Raw genomic sequence first — 27,870 nt, 5'->3', positions numbered from 1 at the left:
CATCAGAATCAGAACTAGACAGACCCTCAGAAAAATTTGCAATACTAGGCATAATTTCTTTACCTTTAGAAGAATTCTTAGCAATAGGTGTCTGTTCCTGATGAGATCCTGAAACATAAACAAGGTAACACCTATATCTCTCTTTTCTTTTCAGGTGATCTCATCACTTCTCACACAATCTATTACTTTTGAGAGTAATATTTTTATCACAGAAGAAAGTTTATAAGCAAAGAAACACTTATAAAATTCTTTTCTCAAAGCTACCTCTCCTTTTGCCAGTACCGGAGACTGCCACTCAAAAATTTAATTTTCTCTCATAATATGTTCACACAGTCTCACAGAAAAGCACAGTGACACATTTGTCAAAGAAATAAGAGATGGCTGAGAAGACTAGTATGCTTGTCATATAAATAGAGGTAACCTCAAACAAGAGACTATTTATAATCATATAAACATGAGGAACAATATAAGAGAATAAGCAATACTTGAAGGTGTGTCCTCAAGTGGAAGTGATGATAGTGGAGGAACAAACAACACATCAGGATGCTTTAGCAAACTAGTCAGCAGCAAGGGATCATCAGTATTATATGTTGAAGTGGAAAGATGAATAGCATCATGATTTGACTTGTCAGGAGGATGGGATGGGCCAGCATCAGTACTTTGAACTGATGGTTCTTGTGGGGCCTGAGGAATATGAGCTGCTTCAGTAAGTGTTGGTGAAGGTTCTTGTGTACTCTCCTCAAAATTAGGATCATTGATAAATATATCAACCTTTGACAATTCATCCTGATGAGCCTTTTTCTCCTTCAGTAGTTGTTCAGAATCAGCAAGAACATCACCTTGAGCAAAATCAACAATGATCTGTGCAGCCTCTTGGTCTGCATCTTCCCTTTGAGAAGATGGTTCTTGTGCGACTGGATGTGTCTCAGTTGCTAAGTCACTTTGAGGCTTAGGTTCTTGTGGACTGACATCCATAGCAGAGGACTGAGCCTTGTTCTTCTTTCTGATGTACCCAACCACTTCTCCACCTTTTCTTTTCAAGCTGTTCTTGTCAGCTGTCTTGGGCATAGGCATCAGGATTTGTAGGCACTTGTGTAGGAGTAGGTCTATTTCTTAACAGAAATTTCCTGACCTCCCTAGGCACGAAAGGAGGTCCTGAAAATTCATTCTTTTCATCCTTTTTAATGTGATCAGTGATAGCTTTTTCAGAGATTTGAAACACAAAGAGCAATTCATCATTATCAAATGTAGCATTAGGGCATAGAAAATTTAAAATCAATTAAAGAAATCTAGTATACCCTATAACTCATGATGTATCTGCCTCATAGAAATTATGAATTGAAGGATATAATTACTATAGTCAAAATTACCAGAGTAAAGGAGAGAGTACCCAATTTTCAAAGAAGTGGATGGAAGAGCATCAAAATTTATTGTTTTATTCAAGAAACAATTGTTGTTGCAGTCAAAGAAGAAATTCCATTCTCTTTTCAATTTTTTCCTTGTCAGCTTACCAATGGTTATAATTTCACCTTTATAGCTCAGGGTCCTTAGCATATAAAACAGCTGCTAAGTTGTATAGTTATCAGGAGCACCATCACAAGCAGGCAATCTCAAGGCTTGAACCAAGACATCTGCATCAACTTCATACATGCGTCTCTTATATTCAAAAGAGAAAGCAGTGTTTTTTTCATCAACCAGAGCTGTATTCCATACCTGCATTACAGCCCTGTATGACACCTTGGTAGGATTTGTAAGAGCATACCCAATTGGATATTGGAGTAAGAAATCATGTATATCATGAAAATATTTTGGAAACTGCTGATGTGTAAGCAGAGCCAAATAGTTATTGGTGCCAAAGGTGTTTCCATGAATGATAGTAGTTTGGCTGAAGAATGGTGAAATTTCAGAAGATGACATAATGTATATAGGAGTTGAGTAAGGATATGGGTGAGATGTGGATAGTGAGGTTGTGTGTATGATTATTTATGTTAATGAAGTTCTTGTGGGTATATAGGTTTGCAAAGCTGAATTGTGTATAACACACACACACGAAGAAGGAAGCTTAGTGAATTAGACTTCTGACAGATGGAAATTACTGAGTAATAGGATTTAAAAGTGGAGTAAAGTGCGGAATTAGCAACAAAATACGCACAGCTTTTTCAAGAAATTACTGTGTAAATTTGTTCAACAGATAATCCACTATTAATCAATAATTAAGTAAGATATTCAATTGCAGCACTAAACAACTCAAGAAATTTAACAATAATATTCTAAATTAGAATATGCTGACCTGTCGTCAGTATTTGGAACCGCTTATTTGTCAGTATTTGACAATCTCAGGATTTGTCGATTCAAATTCATCAGTATTTGTCAAAAATGCAAACTCATTAGAATACCATAATTTAATCTCAATATCCATTAAAATATACATGATAAGTGTATGATTTAGAGATTAACAGGCTACAAACAAGAACAATCACATGCACATACAACTAAATAACAGAAATTAAATCGTGCAAACATAAATTTCATTAATGGATCAAAAGATTACATTTCATGAAATTTTGATTACATGCATGAGAGATTACAAAAGTATCCTAGTCTAGTAGATAAGAACTTCAACAGCATTGGTCTAAGAAGCCTGACAAAGCTGATGGTGAAGAGAAACAGGCAGAGGATATTTGTGCTTCTTCTTGATTTTAACAAAGAGAATGGCAAGACGAATGATCCTCTCTTGCTGACGAAGGATACGGAGATGAAACTCTCTTTGAAAACCCAGAAAGTGAGTTTGGGTTACTTCTGGGAGTTGAATTCAAATGTCATTTTGAAATGGCGGTGATATGCCAGAAACTTTGCACTCCAGCATGAAAGAGTGTCACATTATTTGTGTCATAGCTGTAAAACCAACCGAAGTTCGCCATTGTATGAGAGTGAAGGAGATGAAAAATGAAAGTGATAAGAGAGTTTTATGTTTGGGAAGATATGATTAGATTGGATGATGAATCGTGGTTTAAATAACTAAGAGAGAGAGAAATGAAAGGACTAGGGGTTTGGTTAATATTTAACTGGGGAATTAATTGAATGATTTAACCAAAAAAATCTAAATGATACGCGTCTCCCTAGACTGATTTGTAATGTTGACAAAGATTTATGTATACATGCACACTTTAGCAAATAAATTACTTAATTGAACATGTATATAGAGAAATACATCATTAATTCCCAAAATAGTGTCTTTAAAAACATTCTGGACATCATCAAGATTTGATCAATTAATATCCGGATTTGATCAAATAAAAAGAAAAGAAAATTATATGTCCCAACTAAACATACCAAGTTCATTGACAAGCATTTTAAATATTGCTTCAGGTAATGGCTTTGTGAAGATATCAGCCAGCTGCTGATCAGTAGGAACAAAATGAAGCTCAATTGTCCCTTCCATGACATGCTCTCTTATAAAGTGATATCTAATACTGATATATTTAGTAAGAGGGTGTTGCACTGGGTTTCCTGTCATGGCAATAGCACTTTGATTATCACAATAAATAGGAATTTTAGAAAATGATAATTCATAGTCCATGAGCTGATTCCTCATCCATAGTAACTGAGGACAGCAGCTTCCAGCTGCAATATATTCAGCTTCAGCGGTTAAAGTAGAAATGGATTTCTGCTTCTAGCTGAACCATGAAACTATTCTTCCTCCCAAAAACTGACAACTTCTAGATGTACTCTTTCTGTCTATCTTGCATCCAACAAAGTCAGTATCCGAATATCCACACAATCCAAAATCAGCTTCCCTTGCATACCATGGACCAATTGATGCAGTACCCTTTAGGTATCTAAAGATTCTCTTTACTGCAATAAAATGTGGCTCCCTAGGATTTACCTAAAATCTTGCACACAAACAGGTGGCAAACATAATGTCTGGCCTACTAGCCATTTGGTACAAGAGAGAACCAATCATACATCTATAGTTTGTGACATCAACTTCTATGCCTTCATGAGGATCAAGCTTTGTAGCAATTGCCATAGGAATAGTTGTAGTTGCACTTTCTTGCATATTAAACATTTTTAATAGATTCTTTGTGTACTTGGACATATTAATATAGATGTCATTATCAGTCAGTTTAATTTGCAATCCCAAGAAATAACTCATCTCTCCCATCATACTCATTTGATATCTTAAGTGCATCAACTTTGAGAACTTATCACACAGTTTTTGATTAGTTGATCCAAAAATGATATCATCCACATAAATTTGAACTAAAAGCAGATCTTTGCCTTTATTCAGATAAAATAAAGTTTTATCTATTGTACCTCTTTTGAATCCACTTTCAACTAGATACTGAGCAAGAGTCTCATACCATGCTCTAGGTGCTTGCTTTAGTCCATAGAGTGCTTTGTCAAGTCTATAAACATAGTCAGGATGTTTAGGATCCATAAAACCTGGTGGCTGTTCAACATAGACTACTTCTTCAAGTTCTCCATTGAGAAATGCACTCTTGACATCCATCTGAAAAACTTTGAACTTCTTGTGTGCAACATATTCTAAGAAAATTCTGATTGCTTCCAGCCTAGCAACAGGAGCAAATATTTCATCATAGTCAATGCCTTCTTATTGAGAATATCCTTTAGTCACTAACCTTGCCTTGTTTCTGACAATGGTTCCATCAAAATCAGTATTATTGATGAAGACCCACTTTGTACCTACAATTGACCTGTTCTTAGGTCTAAGCATCAACTTCCATATTTCATTCCTTTCAAATTCATTCAACTCTTCTTGCATAGCTATAACCCAATCTGCATCCTTAAGTGCATCTTCTATTTTTTTTGGCTCTTCCTTTGAAAGTAGATTGTGATATAGACATTCATTTTGAGTTGCACTTCTTGTCTTTACAAATTCATTAGGATTTCCAATTATCAGATCAGGAGTATGATCTGGTCCATTTTCAGGCATTAGGAAATGTCCTTCTTGAGCTAGATGTTACCCCTGAATCATGTGCCTCATCAAATGCATTTGAGGCTCCCCCTGAATCAGTGTTGTTAACTCCTGATGAAGAATTAGGACTTGACTCATGTTCATCTAATGTTGAATCAACATTAGATTCTGAGTGATCAGATTGAGAAGAATCTTGAGTTGACTCTTCAGTGTTATTACTATCAGTTGAACCTTGTTGTTGCTCTCCCTCAACATGTGCAAGTTCATTAGTACTGTTAGATATATTTGAGATGTCATGTCTAATGTGTTTCATGTTTAGTTTTCAGATCTTAACAAACAGGAAATATCAGTACTTACTGAAATCAACACTTACTGGAAGTCAGAACTTAAGGATATCAGTACTTAAATTATCAGGAGATAAATATCAGAAGATGGATATCAGAACTTAAGTGCGGGAGGACGAACAGTTAAGGAAAGGCTGATTGAAAGGAAAGAAGATCAAGACTAAATAAAGAAGAGATATGCATGGAGAAGATTTCTATGGAAAATAGAAGACTTGGAAAAGAAGATATCTAATCGATATATTTTAGGATACAGAATCATATTCAATATCAATTAGAGATTATCTTGTAACTGTGTAGTATATAAACACAGACATAGGGTTTACACTATAAGTGTTATCATAATAGAAATTATTATTTATTGTAACCCAAGCAGCTCTTGTGATAAGTTGTTCATCACTGAGAGAGGACAGTTCCATATTGTAACAGAGTATTGTATTAAATAAAATCTATTTTCTGTTACTTGAGTTCTTATATTCGATTTGATTGTGCTAAACACTGTATTCAACCCCCTTCTACAGTGTGTGTGACCTAACAAGTGGTAACAGGGCAGATCAGTTAACACACAAACAGTTTAAGATCCAAAAACAATCATGTCTGAAGAAGAACAAACTCCAACCAAGCCCACCAAAACTGAAGAACCTCCAAAGACTCAAATCCACAGTCGATATGAGACTATTAGAGTTCCCACACTGAAACCATCTGAATATCCCATATGGAAGGTGAGGATGTCTATGTTTCTGGAAACTACTGATCCAGAATACCTTGACAGAATCAATGAAGGACCACACAAGCCAACCAAACTCTCCGTTGTAGTTGCAGGTGAACCAGCAAAGTCTGTACCAAAGGAGAAGAATGATTACACTGCTGAAGATATCTCATCAATTGCTAAGGATGCTAAGGTACGACACTTGCTGCATAGTGCCATTGATAATGTAATGTCCAACAGGGTAATCAACTGCAAGACTGCAAAGGAGATATGGGATGCCTTGGAGACAAGATGCCAGGTTACTGATTCAATTAAGAAAAACAGGAAGACTATATTCACTCAAGAGTATGAACACTTTGACTCAAAGCTCGATGAGTCATTAACTGGTTTATATGACAGATTTGTCAAACTCTTGAATGATTCGTCACTAGTTGACAAGGAATATGATCTTGAAGATTCAAATCTTAAATTCCTGTTAGCTCTTCCTGAATGTTGGGATTTGAAGGCCACCACTATAAGAGATAAATATGCTCTTGAAGAAACAACTCTTGATGAAATTTATGGGATGCTCAAGACTCATGAACTTGAGATGGAACAAAGAAGCAAGAGGAATGGAAGAAAGTCAAGGATAGTTGCTCTTAAGGCTGAGGAGGAATCCCCCAAAGCAGCTGCCTCAAGGAAAGGCAAGGGAAAAGCTCTCATCACAAAGTCTGATACTGAATCATCAAGTTCCGATACTGATGATGACTTAGAAACTGAAAGCTTACCTGAGATGGATCCTGATGAAGAGATGATGAAGCTGTATGCTCTTATGGTGAAAGGAATCACAAGGATTGCATACAGGAAATTCAGAAAGGAAAGAAGTCTTCCAGGAAAGGTGCAAGTTCTGATAAGAAGAGTTTCAGAAAATCTGAAGGCAAAGGAGGAAAGTCTGACAGAGGAGATTACTCAAATGTCAAGTGCTACAATTGTGGTGAGAAAGGCCACATATCTCCTGATTGCAAGAAAGCGAGGAGTGACAAAGGCAAGGCTCTTGTCACAAAGAAGAAAAGCTGGACAGACACTTCAGATTCTGAAATTGAGGTGAACTATGCCTTGATGGCAAATGCTGATAGCAGCTCTGATGCTGCTAAGTTAAAGGCACCGCAAACTACTTATGCCTTTCATACTAATGATATTAAAGAGTTGAGAAGATATCTTAAAACCATGTTCATTAGTTATAGAGATCAAACTTTAACATGTGAAAGACTAACTTCTGAAAATATTGCTTATAAAAAGAGGAATGATTATTTAGAAAAAGAGTTAGTCATGTTCCATCAAACTCAGAAAGATAGAGATGATGTTTTATATGTTAGGGATGAAGTACTTAAAATGAATGAATCTCTAAAAAATGAGTTAGAAAAGGAAAGAGAGATTATAAGGACTTGGACTAACTCTGGTAAAGCAACTCAGGATATTCTTAGTAGTGGAAACTGGAAAGAGGGCTTAGGTTATGGAGATGATAAGAATGATAAGGGAACTATAGAGATTGAGCCTATAGTTGTTAAACAAAAGTCAAAGGTAAATCCTGTTAAGTTTGTAGCTGTAAAGTCTGATATTGATAAATCAGAAGTTAAAGAGAAATTAACTTCCGACGAACCAAAACAGGGTAAGCCAACTGAAAATCTTCATTCAAGAGCAAGACTGAATCTTCAATTCTTGAGCCTTATCACCTACTACATGTTGATTTATTTGGTCCAGTGAATGTCATGTCTATTGCAAAGAAGAAATATGTTATGGTCATAGTGGATGAGTTCACCAGATACACATGGGTGTATTTCTTGCACACAAAAAGTGAAACTGCATCTATCTTGATTGATCATATCAAACAACTGGATAAAGTGGTCAAAGACTCTGTGAAAATCATAAGAAGTGATAATGGCACTGAATTCAAGAATTTAATTATAGAATAGTTCTGCAAAGACCATGGAATTAAGCAGGAATTTTCTGCTCCTGGAACTCCACAACAAAATGGAGTTGTTGAAAGAAAGAATAGAACTCTTATTGAAGCTGCACGAACTATGCTTAATGAAGCAAAGTTGCCAACCTACTTTTGGGCTGAAGCTGTGCAGACTGCTTGTTTTACTCAGAATGCAACACTCATTAACAAGCATGGAAAAACACCATATAAATTGGTGAAAAAAAGAAGCCAAATATGAAGTACTTTCATGTATTTGAATGCAAGTGTTTTGTTCTTAAGACTCATCCTGAACAGCTATCCAAATTTGATCTAAAAGCTGATGAAGGAATTTTTGTTGGATATCCACTTTCCACAAAAGCCTTCAGAGTCTACAATTTAAGAACAAGGGTTGTCATGGAATCTATCAATGTCTCTTTTGATGATAAGAAGATTACAGGACTTGAAGATTTCAATGATCATGATCAGCTGAGATTTGAGAATGAAGTTTTAAATTCTGATATTGTAAATCCTGACAGTCTAAATCCTGATACTGCAAACTCTGATGGATTAAACTCTGATGTTATTGAAACTGTGGTGACTACGCCAAAGGAAGATGCACCTGTGCAGGGGGAGCATACTGAAGATACAACCACATCTCAAGAAGCATCAGAACCTACAACAGGCTCTTCAAGTTCTGATTCATCAAGTTCCGATGGGCCAAGTTCTGATAATTCTGGAAACTCAAGTGCTGATATTTCCGGAAACTCAAATTCTGAAGGATCCAACTCAGAGAGCATAAATTCAGGGGAGCATCAGAAAATGTTGATGAAGATAGCATGGATCATGGGGGAGCATCCAGTTCTAGAGAAAATCTTCCATCTGCAAGGAAGTGGACTAAAGCACATACACCTGACTTAATTATTGGAAATCCTGATGCAGGTGTCAGAACTAGAACAACTACATCAAATAAATGTCTTTATCACTTTTTTCTCTCTCAGACTGAACCAAAGAAAGTGGAAGAAGCTCTTCAAGATGCTGATTGGGTGCAAGCAATGCAGGAAGAGTTAAATGAATTTGAAAGAAACAAAGTCTGGACCCTAGTGCCAAGACCAAAGAACAGATCTGTTGTTGGTACAAAGTGTGTGTTCAGAAATAAAACTGATAGTGATGGCATAATTACAAGGAATAAAGCAAGGCTGGTTGCAAAAGGATATTCTCAACATGAGGGAATTGATTATGATAAAAGATTTGCACCAGTTGCTAGATTGGAAGCGATAAGGATATTTTTGGCTTATGCTGCTCACAAAAAGTTTACAGTCTTTCAAACGGATTTGAAAAGTGCTTTTCTCAATGGAGAATTGGAAGAGAAAGTATATGTTGAACAACCTCCAAGTTTTGTAGATTCAAAATTTCCTAATAATGTCTATAGACTTGACAAAGCACTTTATGGCCTTAAGCAAGCTCCTAGAGCATGGTATGAGACACTAGCTCAGTTTCTTCTGGAAAGTGGATTTAACAGAGGGACTATTGACAAAACATTGTTTTATCTCAACCATGGAAAGGACTTACTTTTGGTGCAGATATATGTTGATGATATCATTTTTGGTTCTACAAATGACAGACTTTGTAAAAAGTTTGTCAAGCTAATGTAGTGAAGATATCAAATGAGTATGATGGGAGAAATTAGCTATTTTCTGGGCCTTCAAGTCAAGCATAATGAAGAAGAAACTTTTATTTGTCAATCTAAGTACACCAGAAATTTGTTGAAGAAATTTGGAATGCAAGATTGTTCAAGTGCATCCACTCCTATGGCCACTGCAACAAAATTGGATAAGGATACTGGTACATCAGTAGATATTACTGATTACAGAGGTATGATTGGCTCATTAATCTATCTAACTACAAGTAGACCTGATATCATGTATGCTACATGTCTTTGTGCAAGATTTCAAGCAGATCCAAGAGAACCTCACTTAATAGCTGTGAAAAGAATTTTCTAGTACCTTAAGGGTACAGCTGATCTGGGATTGTGGTATCTTAGAGAATCAGACTTTAAACTAATAGGTTACTCAGATGCAGATTTTGCAGGATGCAAAATTGCAGGAAAAGCACAAGTGGAAGTTGCCAATTTCTTGGAGGCAGATTAGTTTCTTGGTTTAGCAAGAAACAGAAGTCAATTTCCACATCAACTGCAGAAGCAGAATACATTGCTGCAGGAAGCTGTTGTGCACAGATTCTTTGGATGAAGAATCAGTTACTGGATTATGGGTTAGAATTTTCTAAAATTCCTATTTATTGTGATAATCAAAGTGCTATTGCTATGATAGGTAATCCAGTTCAACACTCAATGACAAAGTACATCAGCATTAGGTACCGCCTCATAAGGGAACATGTGGATGAAGGTACAGTGGAATTGTATTTTGTTCCAACAGATCAACAACTAGCAGATATCTTCACAAAACCACTGTGTGAAGCTACTTTTACAAGATTGGTAAATGAACTTGGAATGGTTTCAGGTTCTTTCTCTAAATCTTCTTAGTTTATGTTCTAATACATCAGACTTTATCATCAGTATTTATAGATATTACCATCTTTGTGTACTCTGTGATTAAATTGAAATTTGCTAAAGTGCTGATTTTTATCTGATGTGAATTTCTAAACTCTGATAGTGATATGAATATTTCTGTGACTATTCAATCCAATGAGGATGATTATGCTAGATGCTGACCTAGTAATCTTTAATATACTAAAGATCCCATGTATGAAGTAATTGTTTATGTGGAAATCTTTTAACACAAGCAAATTCTGATATTGAGCTTAGTTAAAGTTTACTTTGTGTATCTTGTTACTAAGTCAAAAACTAGAATAGTGCTCATTATCTGTTAAGTTCTGATGTCAGTAAATTTGATGGATGTATTAAGTGCTGATAAGCCTCACTTATCAAAAGAAAAAGAAAAGAAAAGAAATAAAAATCAGGTACTCCTTTGAGATCTAGAGTAAAAATGTGGAAGGGAAGTCCCAAGTGCATTGCTGGTATTAAGTAATATGCATTAGAAAAGCAACATATAATTTTCTTGGTGACTTTTCACACTCTAGGATTATTGGAGAAATACTCTGATAATAGCATAAATTCTGATAAGCAGTTGTGACTCACTTACACTGAGAAGCCACTGTAAAATGGAATTTTAAAAGATGCATAAAATGAGCACAAAACAGTTGAGGTGGACTCATGCATGAACTCATTCTACAGTAGACTTTAGAATAATGACAGATTTTACGTAAAGTTCTTAGTTATGCCTTATTTCTAAGATGTACTGAAGTGAATCAGACTTTCATCTTTATCTGATATTTAGCTTACTGCACACACATACACTCCATATGAATGATGACAATTACTGTGGTGATAAATTTTATTTTAGATGAACAGTTTAAGTGTCAGTTGCATAAATTCTGAGGACAAGTTCTGATGGAAGTTCTGATGATTAAGTTCTGATGAAACCATATCAGTACTTGTGTGAAGAATTACAGGAATAAAACATTCACTTTTCGAGTTAAGGAGCCATGTTCTAATGACTGTTAAATTCTGATATAAGTCTAAGTTCTGATATTAAATCCTGATTCTTTACTTGACTTATTTATGGTTAAATCTGAAATAGTCATATTTAAAATCAGAATATGTTTGGGTGAGATATAATCAGTCAAAATAATTTGGGTTAGTGGTACTCGTATATGCACAGTATTTTTTACTCGTTTTGTGTGCTCATTAACTCCTATTTTAAGCTTCTAATGGCTGTCATAATTACTCATCGGAATACTCTGTAATTTATCCTGATGTACCACAACATCAACCACAACCTCAGCCACAACCTCAACCACAACCATCGGAACCTACTCCTATCCCTCCTCAAACACAAACATCAGAATATGCTCATTATCCATTAGCTCATACTACAGTGCAGCCTTCTTCTGCTAAAGCAACAGCATCAAGATCTAAGAAAGTTTCACAGCAGAAAAGAAGGAGGATCATCTTGAGAGATGAATCAGATGATGAGGCACAGGTTCAACCTACAGAATCTGTTCTTCCTACAGCTGAGAAAGTCTATTCTCAGAAAGATACAGAGACTGGGAGTTCTAGGTCCCTGAAAAGGCCTAGAATAATTAATTCTGATGATGCAGCTCCTACAGTCTTTTCAAAAGCAAAAAGATTTAAAACATTAGCAAAAAGGCCTGCAGATTCTGGTAAAGGAATGGAAGCAGCAGCTAAGGAAGGGGGTCAGGAATCTCCGATCTCACAAGACCCTGTTGAAGCTCACAATTCTCCAAGTGCTGATCCAGACCTTCATGTAACTCATCACTCTCCACTTCATGAGCCAGAAACAACTCATATTCCCATACCTCCAGTATCTCCAGTACATGCTGATAACCAGGGGCCAAGTGATGAAATTGACATCCGTAACTTGGAAGTGCCTCAGGTTTTGTATCTGGAAGCTCCACCAACTACACAACTTTCTCAGCACACTCCTCCAGCCACTCCAGTGCTAAATTCTGATGATCATGGAGATGGATCTCCAATTGCTTCTCATACAGTCATTTTATCAGAAGATGATGATAATGAAGATTCTGCCACTTCTGTTGCACTGCCTGCTGCAAACTCTGATGAAGCTGATGTTAATGTAGATGTTGATGTAGTTGGTCCTTCTGGACATGCTCCTCTACCACCAGCTGCTAAGGTTGCTTTTATCGAGAAGTTTATAGAAAGGGCTCCTCCAGTTCCTTGGAGTGAGACTCAAAGAGGGCAAGAGTGGATCAAAGACTGGAATAATATTGAATTTATCCCTAATACGGCTGTTCTTTATGAACATTTGACAAAGGCTGGTGAGATGTTTACCAATGATGATTTCAAGACATATCTTAGAGTTACAGCACTGAGTACAAGGCACCTTCAAGGTCCACACTCAGCAACTCACGACCAGCTAGACAAAATTCGAAATAAATTGCAAGAGGATGCGGAAAAGATCAAAGTAGAAAAGCATAAGGTTTTCAAGCCTAACTTTGATCATTTAGCAAATATTGAAAAGTCTCAAGACAAGCAGCAAGCTCAAATTTCTGATCTTTTACAAAATCAAGTTGCTCAACAAGTTCAGCTTAATGAACTTCAAAATTCTGTGGAATTGCTTGTCTCCCTGCTTCTTCCTGATGATGCCAAAAAGGGGGAGAAAGTAATTAAGTCCAAATGCACCTCTACTAAATCACAGAAAGAAAAAGATGATGAAAATGAAGATCATGGAAACTCTGAAAAGGGTGGAGGTCAAAGAAAAAGCAAAGGCTCTTCATTACAGAAAGATAGAACTTCAAGTCAAAGGCTAAGTTATGATGCTGGCAAGAAATCAAGCTCAGGTAAACAAGTTATAGTCAATCCTGAAGATCTTGATGAAGAAATCTCAAAGAAGTTATTTCTAAAAGAAAATCCAGGGATGGATCTTGAAATGCTGGAAGAAGAAGAAGCTAGACTGAAAGCTGCAACTGATAAGTCACAATCTAAGTATAAAGCTTCTGTAACAGCAAAGAAACCTCCACAGGCTAAAGGCATTGTGATTAAAGAAAGAACAAGTGCCGAGGCATCTAAAGCCAAATCACAAGTGAAGTATGATCCAAAGTTTAAGGGCAAAGGTAAAGTTGATGAACCTGTAAGGATTTACATGCCAACTATGGATGAACAAATAGATGCTGATGAAGATACTAATCTGATTTTGAAGAACAAGAAAGATTCTCAAACAACCTCTAACAGAGCTCAAGTTGTTCAAAGTCAGGAGTTAGTAAATTCAGATGCTACAAGGAAGCAAGCAACCTCTGACACAGCTCAAGTTAGCTTGACATCAGGAGATAAGGGAATAACCTCTGACATTTCTCATGTTAAACCTTCAACTACTCTACCAGGATTCACCCAAGCTAAACAATCTGCTCAAACTCTGAAGAGTACATCAAGAGGTTTTCAGAGTAGATTGCTTCTAGGAAAGGAGGCAAGAGATAAAACTGGTTTGGGAAATGCTGATGAAAGAAGAGTAAGCAACACAACTCTAGATCCTACATCTCTGTCTGAACCAGGAATAGGCACAACTCCTAAAAGATTGGATCAATTGGAGTCTGTACAGATGGTTTACCACTCCGCACTGAAAGAACAAGTTATGTTATATTTCATGATAGATGGGAGGGTATTCCAGATTAGGCAAGATGCTATTAACTTGAAGTACTATGAAGAATTGGAACATGTGCTATATTTGCTTCAAGTAAAGAACAAGTCTACAGATGATGCTGCCAAATTCTTAAGGTCTAATATTGAGAGACTAAAGAAACTTTACAGGATAAAGTCTGACAGCTCATACTATCCTAAGTACAGAGCTCATGATGGAAAAATTGTTGAAATGAAGCCTAACACTACAAAGATTGTTACTACCTTTCTGGGTTATAGGGTTGTTGAATTCAACATAGAATCAGACAAAGCCTATTATATCAGACTTAATGAGTATATAAGAAAGGCAAAGATCAATGATCTCAGAGCTGCTATCTTTCAGATAAGTGAAGATACAGCCGAGCTAAAACAAGCCAAAAGGAGGATGTTGAATGAACTTGCATATGTTGAGAGATGTCTTTTGAAGAATTATCTCAGGACAACTCCTGATATTAAAAAGATCACATAATAAAGCCAAGTCAGGGACTGCAACTGCTAAATTCTGAAGAACATACAGGCTAAAGCTGATATCAGACTTTAAGGATGGTAAAAGCTACAAGTACTGTAAGTTGTAGTTTCTTAGTCAAATTCTCATGTGCATTTGTACTTAATGTTTTTGACATCATCAAATATTTATTGAACTTGTATATTATGCTAATTTACAAGTTGGGGGAGATTGTTAGATATATTTGAGATGTCATGTCTAATGTGTTTCATGTTCAGTTTTCAGATCTTAACAAACAGGAAATATCAGTACTTACTGAAATCAGCACTTACTGGAAGTCAGAACTTAAGGATATCAGTACTTAAATTATCAGAAGATGGATATCAGAACTTAAATGTGGGAGGACGAACAGTTAAGGAAAGGCTGATTGAAAGGAAAGAAGATCAAGACTAAATAAAGAAGAGATATGCATGGAGAAGATTTCTATGGAAAATTGAAGACTTGGAAAAGAAGATATCTAATCGATATATTTTAGGATACAGAATCATATTCAATATCAATTAGAGATTATCTTGTAATTGTGTAGTATATAAACACATACATAGGATTTACACTATAAGTGTTATCATAATCGAAGTTATTATTTATTGTAGCCCTAGCAGCTCTCGTGATAAGTTGTTCATCACTGAGAGAGGACAGTTCCATATTGTAACAGAGTTTATTGTATTAAATAAAATCTGTTTTCTGTTACTTGAGTTCTTATATTCGATTTGATTGTGTTAAACACTGTATTCAACCCCCTTCTACAGTGTGTGTGACCTCACAAGTACAATGATAGTCTTCAGGATCTGATGAGTATCGGGATTTGGATCATCAGTAATTGATAATGCATTAGAGTTTGAGGCAGATTCTAATAGTGCATTCTCATTTGCAAAGATCAAACTTTCATGAGAGTCTTCTTCAAAACCAGGAATCTTCTTATCATTAAAAGATACATTGATAGAGATGACTACAGTATTTTTTCTGAGATTGAAAACCTTGTAAGCTTTTGATGGTGAGTAACCAACAAAGATACCTTCATCAGATTTTGATTCAAATTTTCCTAGTTGCTCAGTCTGAGTTCTCAGAACAAAGCACTTGCATCCAAATACATAGAGATGTTTAAAACTGGGCTTCTTTTCTTTCAGTATCTGATAAGGAGTAACACCATGTCTGTTTATCAGTGTGATATTCTGAGTATAACAGACAGTGTTTACTGCTTCAGCCCAGAAGTAAGTGGGTAGTTTGGCTTATCAGATACTGCCAGCTTCAATCAGGGTTCTGTTCTGTCTCTCAACAACACCATTTTGTTGAGGTGTGCGAGGAGCTGAGAATTGTTGTTGTATGCCTTTGTACTTACAGACTTCCTCCATTTTTGAGTTCTTGAACTCAGTGGCATTATCACTTCTCAGTATTTTCACTTTGAAGTTGGATCCATTCTCAATTTGCCTTACATGATCCAGAAGAATTTTTGGAGTTTCATCCTTCCTGTGTAGAAAATAAACCCAAGTGTATCTAGTGAAATCATCAAAAATTTCAAGTGTATACATTTTCTTGTTGATAGACATTATGTTCACTGATCCAAAGAGATCCAAATGTAACATATGATATAGTTCAGTAATAGAGAATTCTATTTTACTTTTGAAGGATACCCTTCTTTGTTTGGACTTTTGGAAAGCATCACAAAGACCATCAGATGAGTATAGCATATTTGGTAATCCTCTTTCTATCTCCTTCTTGGCAAGTTCATTGATTGAATTGAAGTTGAGATGTGAGAGCTTCTTGTGCCAATTCCATCTCTCATCTACTGATGCCTTAGAGATAAGGCAAGTAGCTTCTTGATTAAGACTTTAATGCAGCCTTGCTTCATACATGTTACCATGTATGTATCCCATCAAGACAACTTTCTTTGTCTTATTATGAACAACTTCATAGTGTGAGTCATAGAACACCACATGATAACCTTTGTCAGTGATTTGATTGATGCTTAGTAGATTGTGCTTCAGTCCTTCCACCAGAGCTACATCCTCTATTATTACCTTTCCAATTACCAAGTTGCCATATCCCAGAGTGTGTCCTATATTTCCATCCTTATAAGATACATCTGGGCCAGCCTTCCTCTCAAATTCTGACAGCGGAGATTTATTTCCAATCATGTGTCCTGAACATCCGTTATCCAAGATAAGAATATTTTTCCTGTTACCCTGCAATCATAGGAGTGATTAATTAGATAAATTTTTAAGGACCCACACTTGTTGGGTCCTCATTTTGAACAACTTAAGTTTCTGTGATTCAGAGTTATTTCTGACATTTTTTTCTTTATCAGAACTTGTCTTATCTGAAGTAGATTTAGTAGAACTGGTAGTATTAATCATATAAGCCGTTTTATTAAATTTTGGCAAAGGTTCATAGAAATTATGATATAGCTTATGATAAGAACTACAAGTGTAAATTGAATGCCAACTATTATCACAATGAAAATAAGGATTTTGTGGTTTGTAAAATATTGATCTACCCCTAACATCAGACTCGGGAATAGCAGTTTTCTTTTTGTTACTCCTCCTTCAATCAATAGCAAGATGATTAGTATTACCACGGCTAAAACAAGTTTTTCTAGGAGCATTGGGAACAAACTTATAGTTAGATTCCTTAGAAATACCTTGCTTACCATTCCTGTTTCTTTTTAGACTTTTTAATTGAGATAATTTCTTTTTTAATTGTCTTTTAGACAAAAGTCTTATGTTATTTTCTTTCTTAACAGTCTTAATGGTCTCCTTATTTTCCTCTCTTTGAGTTTTATCATTTACTACCTTTTCTTGAAATGCTGAGGTTGAACCCTTGTCAAAAGTAGATTTGGGTTCATCAGCTTCTGAAGAGATAAACTTAACAGGAGTCTTAGGGGTGATTTTATTTTCAGTGTCAACATCCTTAATTCCATCTACATAGCCAAAACATTCTCTCTAATTTTTCTTAGAAATCATCTCATGAACCATTTTGCCTGAATCGTTCCAGGCTTTAAGGGTTTTTCTCTCATTTTCTAATTTATTTTCTAACATACTATACTTAGCTTCTAGTATCTTTTCTGTATGTTTAGCTTTCTCACATTCTTTTGAATTTTAATCTGATTTACTAAGTCAGACTCTAACTAATCATTCCTAGATTTTAAGACTTCATTTTCAGTTAACAGTCTATTGTTCTCTAGAATCTTATTATTAAAATTTCCATGGAGAGACTTAAGAATAGATTTCAATTCAGATATATCTTCAGTATCAAAAGAGAAGAAAGAAGTTGATACCTTAGAATCAGAGGAAGCAGGAGTATCAAAACTAGCCATCAGTGCATAGCACGTTTCTTCATTTTTAGAATAAATGGAATCCATCCAATCCTTATTTGATGTAATCAAGGCTTTATTCTTCCCTTTTGTCATTCTTTGTCTTTTTACATTCTGTAGCAAAGTGGCCAGGTTCATCACAGTTGTAGCACTTGATCTTTGATCTGTCGACTTTTGCAACTTTAAAATCCTTTCCTTTTATTCTTCTAGACGACTTCCTTTCTCCTCCAATAAACTTCTTCCCGAAGCTTCTTTTCTTCTGAGACTTCCTGAACTGCATCTTCTTGAAGCCCTTAACCAACAATGCAGCCATTTGCACGACATCAGAATCTGTCACGTTCTCCTCAATTTCAGAATTAGTATCATCATAAGGATTTGATGATGAGTCATCAGTATCTGATTCTGGCAGATAGTTCTTTTTCCTTGCAGCTTCAACTGACTTGTCTTTTGAAGCTTTAGCATTCACTTTCAAAGCAACTGATTTTCCGTTGTTGCTTTTCCTCTGTTTCCTTTGCTGAACTTCCAAATCATGAGTTCTCAACATGCCATAGATTTCATCCAGAGTAACTATTTCCAAATCATATTGATATCGTATGATTGAAGTCTGAGTCTCCCATTCCTCATTCAAAGCTCTCAGAAACTTGGTGTTTGAATCTTCCAGATCATACACCTTTCCCACCAAAGATAGATTGTTAAGCAGAGTGAGAAACCTATCATAGATGTCGGTGAGAGTTTCATAAGACTTGGCCTCAAAGTGTTCATATTTTTGAATTAGAACAGCCCTTCTGTTTTTCTTGATGGCAGTGGTTCTTTGACATTGAGTCTCAAGGGCATCTCAGATCTCTTTGGCAGTCTTGTAGGCTATAACCCTGTTTGACATCACAGGGTCAAGACTGTTATGCAAAATATTTATTACCTTTGCATCCTTCAGCACAGCGGCTTTCTCTTCTGGTGTCCACATACTATTCTCCTTCAAATGAAGGTGTTCAGCAACAGTAGGAGTTGCAGGTACCAATTTTGTTGGCTTGTAAGGTCCATCATTGATTACATCGAGGTAGTCTGGATCTGTAGTTTCCAAGTGCATTAGCATCTTCACCTTCCATGTAGAATATTCAGTCTTTTTCAGTATGGGGATTTTGATACTTTCATACTTGTTCAGAGACATCTTTAGATCGTTTCTGATAGTAAATTATTAGTTCGCTCCGATACCAATTGTTTCCCAATAATAATACAATTGTTTAAGAGGGGTTGGATACGATTGTATAGATGTTTCGAACAAGTATAAAAATATAACAGTTCTTTATATTTCTGATAAAAACTGTTACAAACTCTCTCAAGAAATAATGATGTTCTTGAGAACTGCTAGGTCGTACAATACTCGAGTTAAGAACTATGTGATGACCTAAACTGTGTTTATATAATACACGGCTACTACAAATCAATCTAAGATATGCATTATCAATTACTAACAGAAAATGATACATATCTTTAACTGAATACATAAAGTCTTATCACTCAGAACGTAATAAATATTCATCACTCAAATTAAGGTACAGAATCAATCTTCACAGCTGACCGCCTTTAGATGCTAATGACATGCAAATACTGATAATGCATCAAATCCTGATGACACATCAAATACTGATGACATCTAAAACGCAGTCAGATCCTGAGCTTCTTCTGATCATTGAGAATCAGCACGTAACACTTTCCCATTTAGGGCGCGCCCTAATACCATAAGGGCTAACTCTAAGAATCAGTTGAATTCTTTTCTTCATACATTAATAGTGCACGCTTCATTCACTAATGAGGGCGCGCCTTGATTAGTTAAAGTGTTTCAGCATTAATCTTCCTGTAATGATAAGGGCGTGCATCCCCATATCTGTAGGGCGCGCCTTTTTCCTTCATGATAAAAATAGATGCCTTATTTTTTCCTTAATTTTAGGCACCAATATCTCAATTTTGACCAATTGACCCGGTTTTGAGCCTAACACCTGATATAATTTTATACATTTATTTCACAACCTTCTGTTGCGGCTGTTATAGCTGCGGCTTAGGCTCCGGCTTCTTGAATACGGACTGCGACTGGGACTCCTAGAGTACTAACATCTGTCATACTCCTCAACCTATAATTACTTAAAAGCATTAATCAAAAGCTTTGAAAATATTGGAAAGAAGTTGGACGATCCATCAATATTTACCTGTATGTAGGCCTTCGAAAATTGATTCTTAAACAGCGAGTCGTCAAGTTTGCTGATCTCAACTTATGCATATTGATTTTAGTACATTAATCCACAATAAAGAATTCCAAACCAAGAGATGAAATGAATATGTTTAGTGAGGGGCATATACATAATATTCGTAGTGCATTTAATATTAGTACAAACATCTTTGACAAACTTTAAAGATTTTGTTCTTTTTTTTATTTCAGAATCTACCAAATCCTAAAGAGCGCATAATACAATTAAATAAGAGATGGTTCACAAGTATACCAGAGAAAAAAAAATTATCTGTCAACTACATGGATTGAAAATTGTTGGCCCAGGAAGCTAAATATTCAACACACATTAACAAGTTTTGCACGTTGAGTTTTTGGATCAACCTCAACTTTGAGGCCTAGACCAGCGAGTTCAGGCATATCCACAGATCCTTGAACCTCCAGTTCACTTACTTTCCGTTGATTTTATTCATTTCCTTCCCATAAGTTCCTCATTGACCAGATTCCCCACTCCCTCAAGAATGGATTATCATCATCAGTTACACACTGTTGCAATAATACTAGAAGTTTGTTATTTTCTCTAATCCAATCTTGTACATGCTTTCTGCGATATGCACAGTTGCCCACAACTGCAACAAGGTCCCTGCGGAAACCTTTATAAGGGCAACACTTGTCCGAGTCTGATGATGTTCCCTCATCAAGCTTCCCCTATCTCACATTTTTACTAATTATTACTGGAGGCTCAAGATCACAGAGCAGATCAAGAAGTATTTCTGTAAATCCCGTTGACAGCAAAGACTCTACACCATCTTCAGATTTACCTTCACTATAATCGCAGGCGCAAATATCTCTCAATATTATCAGAGAGTATCCAAAAACATCGATATTGGGAAACCCAGTTGGAAGACCTGATTTGCCCCTTGATGTGAAATCAACAACTCCGACAGCTTTTGTAAATATTCCAAGAACAGATAAAGCAAAATCATTAAATATGCTGATATCACTGATTTGCTCATTCAAGATTTTTAATAGGCTGCTCAATATTTAGAGAATAAAGGTGATAAGTTTGATTCTTCGAGGCAGATTTTTGAAAGAAGTAACTCAAACCAATCTTCACCAGAGCCAGCTGATAATATCAAAGAAATATAGGAAGTTAAAAACAATAAACTATTTTCGTAACAAAGATGAGAAAATATAAAAAACAAGTGAAATGACAACAAACCTGCTGAAGCAGTCCGAATAATCTCAATAAGCACCGGCAACCCTGTATCTGAGCACACAAGTTTCTAAGAGCATATGTACCCCTCAACTCCATCAATTCATCAATTCATCAATTCAATCAATGGAGTTGATTACTATTCATGCTAGAATCACTTTTTTTCTTAATTTTTATACACCCACCTAACTCCATCAATCCATCAATCCATCAATTACTATTCATCAAATAAATAATTATATTATATATCATAAATTTAATTTCATCTCTATTATTTAATGGTCCCACAAATCGTATCCAATAATATATTGCTGGATAATTTTAGATTTTTGATAAGATAGTGGATAAATTTAAATTTTTGATAAGATTTTCGTTCATTCACATTATGACACGTGTCATGATCCAGATTTATAGATAGAAAATTTTCTATAAATAATAGATGCTCTTCATATTATAGTCATCTCAAAATCAATACAATCTTTTCAATAATGAATTCATTAAAAAGATTATTGAGTCAGAGACAAAAACACAGTCAAGAAGAGTCTGAAATTATGAATACCATGGTGACCGAAGCGGCAATGATGAAGGAGTTCATCGATAGCTCAGATGAACCACAAGGACGAGGCTCAAGACCTGGAAAATCTTCTAAGCATCCCAGAGAAAGGCTATCAAGAGGAAAAAATCTCATGGCAGATTATTTCGTTGATCGTCCAATATTCAATGAAGATGATTTTCGTCGGAGGTATCGAATGCGTCCTCATGTCTTCGATCGCATCATGACCGCTCTTTGTACTCAAGATTCCTATTGGCATAAAAAAACAGATGCAATTGGATTATTGGGGTTGTTACCATAACAAAAAATGACTGCTGCACTACGAATGCTAGCTTACGGTGCAGCGGCTGATCAGTGTGCCGAAATATGTCGAATGGGAGAATCAACCACACTTGAGTGTATGAAAATATTTTGTCAACAAGTAGAAGGTCTCTTTGGTGAAGAGTACCTTCGTGCTCCGACACCAGCAGATTTACGAAGGCTTTTAACAAGGGGAGAACAAAGGGGATTTCCAGGTATGATTGGAAGTATCGATTGTATGCACTGGGAATGGAAGAATTGTCCAAGCGGATGGGGAGGAGCTTATAGTGGTCGAAAAGGACGACCTACAATTATTCTAGAGGCGGTCGCTTCCTATGACACTTGGATCTGGCATGCTTTTTTTGGTGTGCCTGGAGCTCAGAACGATATTAATGTTCTAGGCCAGTCTCCTGTATTTGATAAAGTCATCGCAGAAAATAGCCCAATGGTGGTGTTTCACGTCAATGGAAAACGATACAACAATGCTTATTATCTTGCAGATGGAATTTACCCGAGGTATTCAACATTTGTAAAAACTATATCAAATCCTGCCACTCAATCACAAAAATTATTTGCTAAGAAACAAGAGGCATATCGCAAAGATGTGGAGAGGTGTTTTGGTATCTTGCAATCTCGATGGGCTATTCTTCGTCATGGTGCTCGGATGCATAAGCGTTCCACACTTAGAAGTATCATGATGACTTGCATCATATTGCATAACATGATAGTTGAGGATGAATTTGTGGAAGAAGATTTTGTTGAGCCGGTTGAAGAAGATTTAATGAATCCATTAGCATCACAGGTTTATGATGGGCCAGTAGATAACAATGGAGCTCGAATTCCTTTTGCACCAGTACAAAGAAATGGAAGAAATCAACAAGCATTTTGGGATCGTATCGAGAACTTGGAATCAGCTTATATTCATACAATGCTTCAAAATGATTTGGTGGAGCATAACTGGGCAATGGAATCTAATCAGTAGTTGTCAATTTATTACCTCTTAAAATGTATGACTTGACAATTTCTAATAAATTTATTTTATTGAATTCGAAAGTAGTAAACATAGTTAAAATTAGAAAATATGGAACATAATTAAATTAAAAACATAATAGCTAAATCTAATCATAAAAATCATCATCAAAGCGAGGAACATAAGCACTGCCAGTAGTAGTCTCATTCACTTGTTCCATGATCTCAGCCTTCTTTCTCTTAAACCATCTTTTTGTATTAGGGGTCATTTGGCTAGTATCCATTGTCATGATCTTTGTTTGCTCCCTTAATTCTTCAATAGCCTCGTGTTTTGCCAATCTTGCTTCTTTCCGTTCCTCTAGTGCATCAAGTCTTGCCTGTCTTGCTTCTTTTCGTTTCTCAAGTTCTAACATCTCCCTCGACATTTGAAGGGTTTCTTCATCTCTTTTGATGTTGGCCTCCACTAGTTGTTTTTGATGACATTGCATACTATTGAAAATAGTCATAGACATCTCTTCTTTTTCGGTCATACGTTGCTTTCCCTTCTTTTTTGCATGTTTGGACGCCTTTACTCCCATCGGTCTAACTGGACTGGAAGGACTTTCTATTTCTCGATTAGACTCTGGAGTTGTAAAACCTTCTTCATCAACGAAATCATCACTATTCAAATTGATTGGTGATTCCGTTTGTGTTGGAAAATTTCGTTGAAATGGAGGAGAAGTGGTGGGAACGTCCACAAATTGAGGATGTGTTGCAACTGCTTCATAACATTCCCATTTGTCAAATGTCTTATTCATTTCCTTGAAATATAATCCTTGAGCCTGAGTTATCTGAGAAAATTAAAAAAAAAATTAGAAACCAAGTTATCACAAATATAAAAACGTATTGAAAAATATATATATTTTTACCTCATCTACCAAATTGGTTCCGCTTGCAGTATATCTACTAGCTTGATTTTTTGCACATTGCCATTTTTTTAGTGCTCTCTTCAATGGTACCCAATGCGAGTCTAGAGCAATTTTTGAACGAGGTTCGGCATGAGAATTCTCCGGAGTCCCACACCAATTTTTTGCATAATCCTCATGAATTCGCCCCCATAAATTATTCTTGTTTGAATATCGACCGGTGATCGGATCAACAGATTGTCGAGCCCACGAAACACATAATTGTAATTTTTCGGAAGGAAGCCAATTAGTACCCATTATATATTTAAATATGTAATAATATGAATGTGTAAAATTTTTGCAAGGAAATATGAGTGTGTAAAAGTTTGAGTTACAAATAAAATTTTGGGATCAGTTTTTATAAGCAAAAAAAAATTGACCGTTAATTTGACCGTTACTAAAAATAATATGGCTGTTATACAGTAAAAACAACTAAAAAAACAATGACAGCATGCTTTGAAACGGGGGCCCCACGTATTGATGCCCGTTGGAGACTCCATCAAATACTGATGGCCTGCTTCCTGAATTGATGGGCCGTTGAAAATCAAAGGAGCAATAAACACTGCGCTGCATTATCACATGGCAGGAAAAAATCAAATATGCTCCCGAATTAATGTTTTAACGTGAGCGGTGCATATGTTCTAAGTAGCTTTAGGGACGATAAAAGTATATGGCGACAAGAAGCATCAGAAACACATTGGCAGAGCTTAAGTACTACAGTCAGGACGTTTCTGGAAGCAAGTTGTGTGCGTCCATCAGTTTCCCTGGCAATTTTATGAGTTGTTCCAAATCCACAAGCATTTTTAAAAATTGAAACCTCAAGCAGTACTAGCAACATTATTACCAAATCTACAAGTATAATACTTTCACATAAGATAAACTTTCAATACCCTTAACAACTCCGCTGATCTATCTATATATCAAATATTCATAATTTAAATCAAATATTCATAATTTAAATTTTATTATGTTTAAGAGGCTTTTGTTGCCACAGTTTCCAAGAACAGCCAGCTATGCATGCAGTGGATGGTGCATTAACATTGTAAAGTAAAAAAAGATGTACATTAAAATCCATAACATTGTAAAGTTGCAGGAGAAATAGTATCTGCTGTAAATTTGGATCGGCAATATCAATTGTGCCATGCACACCTTTAAGCCAGTAATGGCATAAATCATTTCTAAGCATGTTTTTTACTTCAACTGTGAATTGCAAGTTCAATAAAACTGTTAAAGTAAGAAACTCACAAATTTAATCTACCCTTAGAGGGTCAAAAAGAGTGAAACCCTAATATCCATCAATGATCTCATCCAATTTTACCCTGATATCATAGATCCATGTACCATAAAGGACAATTTTCCATTCGGAAAAGACATACTACAAGTTAGGAAACAGTTGCATTATTCATGTAATGGCCTTTTAAATTACAAAAATAGAGAAATAGATAATTCAATATACCGAGTGATGGCCTTTTAAATTGCAAAAACAGAGAAATAGGTAAACTTGAGAGAAGCAAACGTCCCCAGCACGACGCATGTGATCCTATAATTAGCATTAAATGAGAGAAAATTCACACCAATATAACTAACTCTTATGCCCAAAATTTGGTATAAACCTTGTTCGGGTTAAAACCGGGTCAATTGGTCAGAATTGAAAAATGAATACCTAAAATTGAGGAACAGATAAGATAATGTTTTCATAAAAGGAAAGAGGGCGCGCCCTTTGCATAATCAGGACGCACCCTATGATGAAAATGGTTGATGGACAGTTGCAAGTGTCCATGCATGGGAGGCGCGCCCTCAAACATAGTGAGGAGGCGCGCCCAATTGCTGAAGAAAGGGTGAGGAATTCCTTGATTGAATTCTTTCCTATGATGAGCCTTAGGGCGCGCCCTAAGTGAGAAAGATATCTTGGATGGGATTTCAACATGATTACTTGGATGGGCTCTGTGGAAGATTCAAGGAAGATGGAGATTATTATTACTAACTTATTTGATGCAGGAACTCTATTGAAGAACTCCTTCCTGTAGCATATCTACAGGAAAGGCGGTGTCCATGGTCAGAGACCTCCAGGAGTATGCCTGGACTGAAGGCCTCCTCCTGTAGTCAATGGGTGTCCTCATTGGGGATGTGGGGTGAAATCTGGTGTGTGCTTTGGAAGCTCTGTCTCTGTAGTCAACGGGTGTCCTCGTTGGGAGAATTTGGAGTATCCTGCACTTTGCACCCAAAACCTTGGGATCACTTGTTCTGCAATCTGGTAGGGGCTCCTTATCGAGGGCAAGGATGCGTCCAACATTTGGGGTGAACCACGGCTATACCTGCGTTCACGGACTAGAGAAACAGCTGGTAGAGGAAGGTTATCCTTGGCCAGGGAGATGCCTCATCCGTGAAGTCTCGAAACCGCGGAAGAGCCTTGGGCCTTTGTGGTTGGGCCTCATCGGCCGACATTCCTAAAGCTAGTAGAAGACGGTTTCCAGTGGGTTTCCCATTGGGCCTCGGAATAAGAAATCTAAGCCCATTAGGTTTCTTGTTCCCCAAGAACTACGTGGGCTTGATTCCCTATAAATAGGGATACATAGGCAAATTGCAAGGGGTGAGAAGCGAGAGCCTAAGGAGCCACCACTAACCCTAAGCAATCTCAGCCCCCAATAATCACCACCACCAAATAATGTTCATCTTTTCGGACGAATACTGTTCATCAAATCTATCAATTATTGTTCACGTTTTCGACAAAGAAACACCGTCACAGATCTTGTTTCCGGCTACGAACCTCAAATTTTGTTGTTATCAAATTCCTCCTTCAACAAATTGGCGCTAGAAGGAGGGGCTAATCAAGATCAAAATCTCAGGAGGAAGAGATGTCTCGTCACGATGAAGGTTCTCTGACACAAGAATTGAAGGATAGCTACGGAGGAATTGCATACAACGACCACAAAGGAGATCCGTGGATAACTGTTTTCGGCAGGGGGGTCGAAGGAGATTTGAGTGTAGTATCCGCGGCCATGAGGGAGATCCATGGATGATGATATCCAGCCATGGAGGTTGAAGTTTGTAGACATAGCCACGAAGGAGCGAAGTTGTATGGAAAATTCGGATTTGATGGATTAAGTGATTTGCTTACAATGTTTGGGCCGTATCTCGAGTTCCGTAAGTCAGATTTGAATGTTCTTACAGTCTACGCGAAGCTTGTTGAATTCTCTTTAATTCGGAGATGATATGATTACGAGAATAAAAGTTGAGCAGTCCGAAAACAGAGGAAAACAGTAGCTGCGAATTTTTCCAAAAAATTCTATTTGGTTTAGAAGATTGGGAGAATCCTATTTGATTGGGAGAAACCTATTTGGTATTGAATATTGGAGTATCCTATTCTAATTAAAAGATTGGAGTATCCTATTCTAATTAGAAGATTGAAGAATCTTATTCCATTAAGGAGATTGGAGAATCCTATTCCAACAAGAAGACTGAAGAATCCTATTTGATTTAGAATATTTGAGAACACTATTCAGTTCAGAGGACTTAACCAGGAGTAAATCTGAGGAGGATCGGGAGGAGAACGCCCCAAGAAGAAGGCATTACTACCATGAGCTAGTCATCGTCGTTAAGACGATTCCTCGAGGTAACACTCGACTAGTTTTGTTGTGTTTTCCGTTAATTATTTATGGGACTTGTGCAGGAAGAATATTGTGAAGGAGATTTAGCAC

At 36.4% G+C, this 27,870-nt stretch overlaps 1 protein-coding gene and 1 pseudogene across 1 annotated transcript; one reads left to right on the top strand and one right to left on the bottom strand.

The window, feature by feature from the left end:
• Positions 1-20,331: 20,331 nt before the first annotated feature.
• On the bottom strand, positions 20,332-22,094 carry LOC141691842 (ataxin-10 homolog; annotated as a pseudogene).
• A 172-nt stretch (positions 22,095-22,266) lies between these two features.
• On the top strand, positions 22,267-23,241 carry LOC141691835 (uncharacterized). The gene has a single exon (XM_074496590.1). The coding sequence runs from the start codon at positions 22,267-22,269 to the stop codon at positions 23,239-23,241; it is 975 nt and encodes a 324-aa protein (XP_074352691.1).
• Positions 23,242-27,870: the final 4,629 nt, after the last annotated feature.

Source organism: Apium graveolens, chromosome 2 (assembly GCF_009905375.1).
Source record: "Apium graveolens cultivar Ventura chromosome 2, ASM990537v1, whole genome shotgun sequence".
Classification (NCBI taxonomy): domain Eukaryota; kingdom Viridiplantae; phylum Streptophyta; class Magnoliopsida; order Apiales; family Apiaceae; genus Apium; species Apium graveolens.
Note: the sequence above shows the minus strand (reverse complement) of the source record. Positions and strands in the feature narration are given on the sequence as shown.